The 9,953-nt window shown below is 40.9% G+C and overlaps 2 protein-coding genes across 2 annotated transcripts; both read right to left on the minus strand.

The window, feature by feature from the left end:
• Positions 1-3,961: 3,961 nt before the first annotated feature.
• On the minus strand, positions 3,962-4,534 carry LOC104416463 (anthocyanidin 3-O-glucosyltransferase 5-like). The gene has a single exon (XM_010027859.2). The coding sequence runs from the start codon at positions 4,532-4,534 to the stop codon at positions 3,962-3,964; it is 573 nt and encodes a 190-aa protein (XP_010026161.2).
• A 1,258-nt stretch (positions 4,535-5,792) lies between these two features.
• On the minus strand, positions 5,793-8,060 carry LOC104456853 (anthocyanidin 3-O-glucosyltransferase 5). The gene is made up of 2 exons (XM_010071728.3): positions 7,011-8,060; positions 5,793-6,447 (listed from the first exon to the last, which is right to left on the minus strand). The coding sequence occupies exons 1-2, from the start codon at positions 7,907-7,909 to the stop codon at positions 5,892-5,894; spliced, it is 1,455 nt and encodes a 484-aa protein (XP_010070030.2). The 5' UTR covers positions 7,910-8,060; the 3' UTR covers positions 5,793-5,891.
• Positions 8,061-9,953: the final 1,893 nt, after the last annotated feature.

Consider the following 9,953-nt stretch of genomic DNA (forward strand, 5'->3'; position numbering starts at 1 on the left):
TATCAACTCCTTAAGCAATTTGCAGACATCATGAAGAAACATGGTATCATGCTTTCTCAAAGAAAGATGAATATTGCCCAGAGAGAAATCGAATTTCTTGGTATGCACCTTAACAAAGGTACATACTATCCAGGGCCACATATTGCTCAAGAATTATTAAAGTTTCCTCAAGATAACTTCACAACAAAGCAAGTCCAGCAATTTCTTGGGATAATTAATTATCTCAGGGTTTTTGTCACAAACATTGCAAAGCTTCTGATTCCTTTGCAATCCATGCTGAAAAAGAATTCCCCACCTTGGGGAAAAGCTCAGACCAAAGCAGTCGCTGAACTTAAGGAGATTATGCAGAATCTCCCACCATTGCAAATACCATCAACGGGTAAAAGGATTCTTCAAACTGACACCAGTGATGAATACTGAGCAGCCATTCTTTTTGAAGAAATTGATGGTAAGAGACACCTCTGTGCTCATAAAAGTGGAAAGTTTTCCCAAGCTGAAATGCATTACCATTCCACTTTCAAAGAAATCTTAGCAGTAAAAAATGGAATCAAAAAGTTTGAGTTTCATCTCATCGACCACCACTTCCTGGTGGAATTAGACATAGCATCTTTCCCTCAGATGACCAAGTTTAAACAAAAACAGATTCCAAATTCCCAACTGCTTCGATGGGCTGAATGGTTCTCAAAATACTCCTTTGAAACTAAGCATATTCCTGGAAAGAAGAATGTACTTGCTGACTTTTTATCAAGGCCAAAAGCACTAGCCGAAATCAAAATGTACATCAAGAGGCCTGCTTTCCATATGCTCAATCATGGAGTAAAATACAAAATTGAGAAGATCAAAGATTTGCAAAGCTGGAAATATCCCTAGGAGATTATTCAACAAATCCGTAATCTTACCGGTCTTGCCGAGAACCTAGAGAACCTCATGTGGCAATGCCACACAGACCTATTCAGATTCAATGGAGGTTCAATTCTTTATCATTTTGGGTTGAATATAAAATATCCATTCATTCATCCTCTTATCTGGAAGGAAGATGATTTCCTTGAACAGCTCAAAACGTTATTGTGGTACTTAACCAATAAGTACCTAATAGCTTTTGAAATTTCAACCAGAAGATTCATTGCCAACCTCACAAGGATATTCTTGCTCGGAAGAAACATAAAAAAGGAATGTGATAGAAATCTTTTAGATTTTCTAAATTGGTTTTATCATCCCACATGTTGGAAACAAGACTTGGAAAAGGAACTAAGAACCATGACACCGAATCCCAAAGTCCATACCATCCTGTTTTTCAGACGTCCATGGCATTTTTTCACAAACAATGAAAGAATCATTGATGCTCCACGGGAAATAGGAACCACATCCTATAGACCTTACTTGGATAACCCCAGAAGCACAGATTCATAAATCTTATCCAAAATCTGTTAGACTTTGTGAACATAAATACCGAGAACTCCAGAGAATCCTGTGCCAAGAAAACAAGACCATTCCCGAAGATGTTTGGACTAATGTACCCACTACGTGGGATCATTATGACCTGGCAACAGAAGCTAAGGAAGCACTCGGACAATACAAACAAGCCACATCGTCCCAAGAGCCTGAAATGACAAGCGAAGATGACATTGTCCAATCCACCCAGGACCCTTATGCACGCTTTGGAGGACCTCTGTCCCAGGATCCCTACGAATAATTCCAAAGCATGGACACATCTTTCTATGCACAGCCATCCAACTGGCCTCAGCCAAGAATTCCTGCCGACACTCAAGAAAATGAACACACAAACTGGGCTAAAGAAGAAGCATCACATTGGGCTCATGAAGAGGCATCCTCATCACGAAGGCTGAACCAAATCCTCTCACCTGAAGACCTTGAAGCCCTTGAACAGAAATACAATGCACATCTCCTAGAAGACAGCTCAGAAGACTCAGTTTGTAGCTACAATGCTCGTGACGGACGAGACCGTTGAGTCCGTACAATTTCACTGTAGCAAATCACTGTTCACTTTTACTATAGCACTAGGCTAGGGAAAGTACTGTTCACAGTACAGTTACTGTTCATAGTGTGCTAATAATTCCCTCTCGGAAGTTTCCGATGCCTCTGTTTGTGTCTGGACCCGTGAGTAAGGTCCATGTGTATGTCCTGGTGACCTCTTATTGCCTATATAAGGCAAGGAGGGTGTATCGTTTTGGGCAGAGTCCCCTGAAGTAAAGTTTGTGCTTTGTTAAAATCTCTCCATGGCTTTCTAAATTCCTCTTCTTCTCCAGCCTGGTAGGATCCTCCAAGAAATGCAGCTTGGGTAGGTTAGAAACGTTTCCATCCTGGCATCTCTGAGTGTCTCTAGGCTCTAAACTAAAGGGCTGAGTGGTTTTCTGCTAAAAGGCGGTCCCTGAAGGGCTTGAACGGGAGTTGTTCACCCACTGTGGGATGCATACCTGCAGGAAATTTACTCTCCTTCCCTGGTTCTAAGTCTAGGTCCATTCATGTGCGAACCCCCAGTGGTTGGCATTTGTCCTTCAAAAACCCCTTCTTGCAAAGAGCTAACTTAATAGTAATTTCTCAATCACATTCGGTTGGTCCCACTTATTATCAATGGGATCTGGGATAAGTTCAGCAAGAAATTTATTGAAGTATTGGTTCTGGCTTTCTAGGCTAGCTAAAAATTAACGTTTGTGAAACTTGGTCTATACTTTCTAAAATATTAGCTTAAGGATGTTCACCTTTATTCAAATACTTTCCTTGTCAAAATAGAGGTAAGCATTTCTTATGAGTAGTCAATTTAGAAAAACGAACACAATCATTGAAATTTGCATTTCTTCAACGGGCTTGTGACTCCCTTTCATTTTTTTTTTCTTATTAGAGGTGGTATCCGGTTTGGAGCCCTTCTCTTTTTAATGCTCTATCCTTATTATAATTCCCTCCCTTGATCCCCACCTTTGCCATTCTTTGTTTTAGAGAGCTTTGTCTCGTGAACAATGCAAACAGCACCGTACCCAGCTCAAATCACAAGAACTCAATAGTATTCGCGAGTAATGATCATGAACCCCCACTCGCTCGCAAAATCTCCATCAATGTCCATGAAAAGAACTTGTACATGACGAGTCTTCTCCTCCATCTCAACATTATTATCTCCGATATACTACTGTGACAAGTACAAGTAGCCACTTTTTTCTAGTCGAAAGAAAAGTGTATTCAAAAGAAACAAAAAGGAAAGCGAAACAAAACGATAATACTGAAAAACAAAGTCAAGCCAAATCGAGAAAATAAGTAGGATCAATGAAACCCGGACAAAGTTAAGCACAAACTTGTTCTAACAAAATGAATCTATCAAACAAAATCGGTGGCCAATCACTGAATCTTGTGTCTTTGTCAGTGATGAGCACACACCGAAAATTCATTCTCTAATAATTACAACGTTGCTAGTTGACGGTGTGCGTCTAGGTTTGGTTTCCTCAATACCATCGTCGTAGGGAGACAACCAAAATAGGTTAAATAAACATAGATTTAATATGTGGAAAAACAAATCTTCATAATTCAACGAAACGCCACAACTCTTATAATCATCATTGAAGTTGGAGGCAGATAATCTATACACAAATAGAGCAACGGAGTATCGGATTCCCAAAAAGTGTATTTATTAAAATGCTAGATCTAAATTGAGAAAGGATAGCACTTAAATCTAAAACTAGATCTGGAGAATTCAAACACTCTAATTGAAAACTAGACATTGAGAAGAGAGCTCCTAAATCTAAATTGAAAGAGGAAAAAAAAAAAAAGCAAGAAAAAAATAATAAAACACAAACAAAATCAACAAGAGAGAGAGAGAGAGAGAGAGAAGGGTGAGACTAGGTCAAACCCTCCCCATGACTCGAGGTTGAAGGAGACAGTGGGATAAGAGAGAGGAGAGAGAAGAGACTTTTCAGCTCCCTTCATATATTATTATTCAAACGCTAGTAGCCACTTAATGAGCCTTCTTGATGTGTCGGATCCTAATTTGGCAATCTTCCTTCATCTTACATAGAGACTCGTAGGAACTACCACCTTTTGCCACAGCTTTTAGTGCGCTACTCTTGAGATCTCTAACTCGAGCTCTTAGCGCATGCCCTTCTTTCTCCACCATTACCATCCTCACCAACTTCTCTATCTCCTCCCTCCCCACAATCTTCTTCGGTGGCAACTCCTTTGGCTGAACCACCACCCCAATCTCCTCGGTGAGGAGAGTCCCATTTAGCCTTTGCTCAGCATATAGTGGCCATATGATTATAGGCACTCCATTCACTATGCTCTCTAGAGTCGAGTTCCATCCGCAGTGAGATAGGAAGGCACCCACAGATGGATGGCTCAAGATAACCACTTGTGAGGCCCATGATAGAAGTATGATTCCAATGTCACGAGTACGTGCCGTGAATCCACCGAGCAAAAATCTCAAAACTTCATTACCAGCACCACCCTTTCCCGCATCAAAAAACGATTCATCAAGAGATTTGATAGTTGGTTGCCAGAGTACCCATATAAACTTATTGAAATTATACATTTGCAAGATGAAGGAATTTATTGAGTATATAACAAAACAACACTAACACGAGCTTAATCTATAATTGCAAATTTGTCCTTCCTGGATTATTATTAGGTCCTTCATGAAAAAATTACACGTTCAATGTTGGATTGAATGACATTTGTGTGACTACTTAATTCTATATGCGTAATCTTCATAGCCAATCAATAATAAACAACACGCAATGCATTCTTTATATTGACAATGATCTTAATAAAAATATTATTATTACAATGTGTAGCAATTATTTCGCTGTTCATTTCTACAAATGCACGCAAACTACCTCAATATTATAAGCTAATGTTGGCTAATGGATTTTTTTTGATTCGGAAAAGACTATTCTCAATTAATAGTAAAACGGGCCTCTTAAGGCGCGTTTGATAATGATTCTATTCCAGAGAACAATTTTTGATGAAAAATGATTTTTTTATTTTATTCTATTCTTGGGAACAATTTCTGAGCAAAAGAATGCATTTAGTAACTTCCCAAAATTTCTACTCTTGAGGTAGAAATATGTTTGGTAGGGTTCTTTGATTTTCTTTTATTTCTTTTATTTTTTTAATTCTTTTATTATTTTTTATTATTTTTTCCTTTTATCTTTTTTTCTCTTTGGTCGGTCGCTAGCCACCGCCATGGCCAGTGACCGGCTTGGCGTTATTCATTTAACCTCTAAATTCACGTTCAATTGGTCCCTCTTATTATCAATGTGATCGAGGATAAGTTCAACAAGAAATTAATCGAAGTATTGGTTCTCACCTTTTGGGCTAAAAGTTAAATTTATCATAAACTTGAGTCTAGAATCTCTGAAAAATTAGCTTAAGGATGTGCCTTCTTGTTCAAATACTTTCCTTGTCTAAATAGAGGTAAGTATTTCCTATTAATAGTCAATTTTAAAAAACGAGCAGAATCTTTGAAATTTTCATTTCTTTGTTGGTCTTGAGCCATGTATTTCTTTTAGATTTGATTAGAGGTGGCATCCGATTTGGAGCCACCCTTCTCTATTCAATTCTCTATCTCCACTTATTATAACTCCCTCCTTTGATGCCTTCCTTTGCCATTCTTGTTTCAGAGAGCTTTTCACCTAGGTCAAATCACAAGGATCGTTAGTTTCCGCGGGTGATGAGTTCATCAACCCTACTCGATCACAAAATCTCTATCGAAGTCCATGAAAAGAAATTGAAACGTGATGAGCCCTCTCCTCTATCCCCAAGATATCTTAGGTACAACATACAACTAATTCACGTACTAAGATAAAGATATTTGCCAATTCAAGTATTGTACTATGAATCTGAATTATTACATCCATTATACTAATTTCACACATATAAGCAACCACTTAATGAGACTTCTTAATATGGTGGATCCCCATTTGGCAATCTTCCTTCATCTTACAAAGAGACTCGTAGGAACTACCACCTCTTGCCACAGCCTTTTGTGCGCTACTCTTGAGATCTCTGACTCTAACTCTTAACGTATGCCCTTCTTTCTCCACCATTACTGTCCTCACCAACTTCTCTATCTCCTCCCTTCCCACAATCTTCTTCGATGGCAACACCTTTGGCCGCACCGCCACCCCAATCTCCTCAGTGAGAAGCGTTGCATTTAGCCTTTGCTCGGCATATAGTGGCCAGGCAATCATGGGCACTCCATTCACTATGCTCTCTAGGGTTGAGTTCCATCCACAATGAGATAGGAAGCCGCCTACGGATGGATGACTCAAGATTTCCACTTGTGAGGCCCATGATGGGAGTATAAATCCGATGCCATGGGTATGTGTTGTGAATCCACTCGGCAAAAAGCTCAAAACCTCATCGCCGGCATCACCCTTTCCCACATCAAAAAATGATCCATCAAGAGATTTGACAATTGGTTGTCGAAGTACCCATATAAACCTATTGAAATAAAACATTCGTAAGATGAAGGAATTTATTGAGTATATAACAAAATAACACTAACACATAGCTTAATCTCTAATTGCAAATTTGTCCCTCCTTGGATTATTATTAGGTCTTCTGTGAAAAAATTACCCGTTTAACATTGGATTGAATGACATTTGTGTGATGAGTTAATTCGGTACAAGTAATCTTCCATTTGTCAATCAGTAATAAACAACGCACAATGCATTCTTTATATTGACGATGATCCTAATGAAAATATCCTTATTATAACGTGTAGCATATATTGGCTACTGATTTCTACGTAGAACGCAAACTACCTCAACATTCTAAGCTAATGTTGGCTAATGGATTTTGTTTTGATTCGGAAAAAGACTGTATTATCTTTCATCCTTAATCAGAGACTAAATAAAGGAAAGAGAAAATTTCCTACAACTGTTCCAATAATAAATTACAAATAGCAACATCATGTTAATGGTTTTTAAAACCATATGTCATACCATGAACATACGAACCTGGAAAAATTATTATTCTAGAGATACACAAATTTCAAACCATACCTTTGTTGGCTCAGCTCCAATCCCCAAGCTAGCTCGACCAGCTGCTCAGCCGACACTGTCCCTCCACTTCCGAACGAGACGAACATCACCGACTCGCTCGGCTGCTTATCCAGCCATTCCAGCAGCTCCTTCCCCAAACCGACCGGTCTGACCGGTCTAGTGAGCGGCCCAACCGTATATACCGGACCGTTCACAACCCGTCCCAAGAACTCTTCATTCCTCAGCGAAGCCAGCGTCTCGGCCTGCAAATCCTCCCACACATTCAACAAGATTCCATCTCCCGTTGGGATCTTGCCAGCCCCCTGCACGTACTCGTGGTACTGCTGGTCAGACCGGTCCAGCATCGCGTCCACCACGTCCTCTGGTCGGAGCGGCTTGCAACCTGGGATCTCGAGTGGTTCGGTTCGGTCCACGTACTCCCCCTTCGTTTCCTTGTCTAGTGTGGGCGAGTGTAACAACAACGCAAGAAACCATGCATTGGAAGGGACGAAAACGTACCTGGGGATCCCCAACTCGTCGGCAAGGCACAGATACTCCGCCCCAAGCAAGTCCACGATGAGGACATCAGGCCGGGCCTCCATTGCCGCGAGCACAGACCTGAATGCCGCCCGGGCCTCTCGCATCATGACCACGAGCCTCGTGGCCGTGGCTGCATTCGGGTCGAGGCCTGCAGCTGAGAGGTCAGGGGGTGGGAGCTCCACGATGTCGAGGAGCTTGGGGGTCATGGCAGACTCGATGATCTCAGCCTCAGCACGGGAGGCCTGGAGGGGGAGGACGAAGACAGTCGCCTCGAAGCCGTGGTCGGCAACGAGGCACTTGCCAAGCTCGATGACAGGGATGAGGTGGCCCAGGCCGGGGCTCGAGAGGAGTACCACACGGAGCTTTTTCTGCGTCTCCATCGATGAATTGAAGGAAATGAGGTCGAAATCTTTGGAGTGTGAATGAAGAGGATGTTTTGCCGACGACGCTTTGTTTGGTTGTATCCAACTTTGTGCGGTTGAAATCAAGCCATTGGGGTCCGCTCAATAATTATTTGTGACGGGTACGTGATATATGATCAAGCTCTGACTCGTCGTGCCCTACACAATAGGCTCCCGAGCTTAGTTGAGCTTCTTGTTTTTAAAGCATATAAAATCACAAGAGTAAACGAAAAATTCATAAGACTTAAGTATATGATGTAGGGAAAAGTATCCAAGCGCGTTGAGACCAAGTCCAAGCTTGAATTCCAGAACATTTTATAATTCAATCGGAATCGAATCGAGTTGAATTGAACTAAAATGACCATGGGTGTGCATGAATTAGACTAAACGCAGGAGTATTCATTTCAAATTGAGTTCTCTTCCCACGACATTCGTTCGTAAACTCGAAAGACTTCGGCAAGAAAAGTGATTAAAGAGAGGGAATAAAAAGACAAATAGGCGATTTGGTTGTTCCCTCAGTTGATTCTATGACGTTGCTCAAGAAAAGATATAGATCATTCATTATCAAAACCTAATCTTCCTTTCATTTGGCGGGGCCCTTAGACACCAGGCACCTTTCATGCTTTAATATATATAAAGACATTATTTTGCTTGCGGAACTATCTAAAACGATATTTCATTGAAACGGGGGAGAATGTCGAAATTGATTATTGTGACTGCTTTATTGTATACTTTGTATTTGACACAGGGAAGAGTGGGTGATTGTGCGATTCCAAGACGCATCGTTTTCCTATTATCTTTCGTCATTATCGAAGTGATGTACAAAGATCTCAACCTGAATTATTGCGATTTTTTTTTTTCAGTTATTATTATTATCGATCCAACCACGAGTCCTTCAACTGCGGTTCCAAACATCCTTGCATTGCAACATGGACTATTCAGATTTGGAGCTTTTGGTTAGCGTGCAGGCAAAGGTTCCGTTTGGAAGCCACTTTCTCGAAGGGCTTTGGGAGGACAAATATGGGGTGTTTGGCAAAAAAATTCCTACCCCTTTGGCTTAATATTGACCTTGACAAAGTTGAAAACCTGAGGCAAATATGACTTTCAGCATTTGGGGAAGGCCACTCTTAAAATTAAATAATTTTATTTTACGAAAATGCCCTCATCAAATATTTTCATTTTCCAGTTTCGCCTTTATTATAACTATACATTTTCTCTTCACGAGGATGGCCAGTAGGGCCAGATCTCGCTGCAAGGGGCCGACAAGGTCATGCAACCTAGGGAACCGTTGCCTGGGTTCACACGAGCTCGGGCTATGCTACTTGAAGTCGCTCCACCCCAACAAGGAGCCGTCCAAAGTCAAACTCATGAACACGAGATACCTATATTCTGTGCTCTATTCACAATGTCTCCAATGTATCACTCTATTAATGTATCAATCAAAACTATTATTTAGATTCCATCTTATAGCAAAATATATATATATTTGTGTGGGTATTTAATACTTGATTTTGAACACTAATTGAGCCTTAGAACGAGTTGCAATGTCACTCGCCTTCACTAACGATCTCTTTCTTTAAACTGAACTATGATGACAATTTTCGCTCGAGCAATCGCGATGACCCAAGGAACATCGGCACAGGATTATCACCACAAAAGGAACAACTTTTGCCGGCACTTATCTAAGTGATTTGCCAGTGATGTCAATGCCAGAAGAATTCTTGTCATCCAAAGGGAGGAAAAAACAAAAACCGATGAAAGCCGTGTCGGGAAAAGTCTCGCCGGCAATCATCGCGAATGCCGGTAAAGACATCCAAAAACTTGCCGGCAAGAGTTCTCCCTTTAGCGGCATTAGCGAGTGAAATTTGCGAATGGGCGGTCTCTTTTACTCATAGCAACAGCCGTGAGCGCCAGCGAAGGTCATTATAAATGCCGCCGAGGGACGAACAATTTCCTAATTATAGCAATCTGAACTTGGTACGGAACCGTGAGAACTTGCTGGCGCATGAGATACAAGCTGACC

Source organism: Eucalyptus grandis, chromosome 8, assembly GCF_016545825.1.
Source record: "Eucalyptus grandis isolate ANBG69807.140 chromosome 8, ASM1654582v1, whole genome shotgun sequence".
Lineage (NCBI taxonomy): Eukaryota > Viridiplantae > Streptophyta > Magnoliopsida > Myrtales > Myrtaceae > Eucalyptus > Eucalyptus grandis.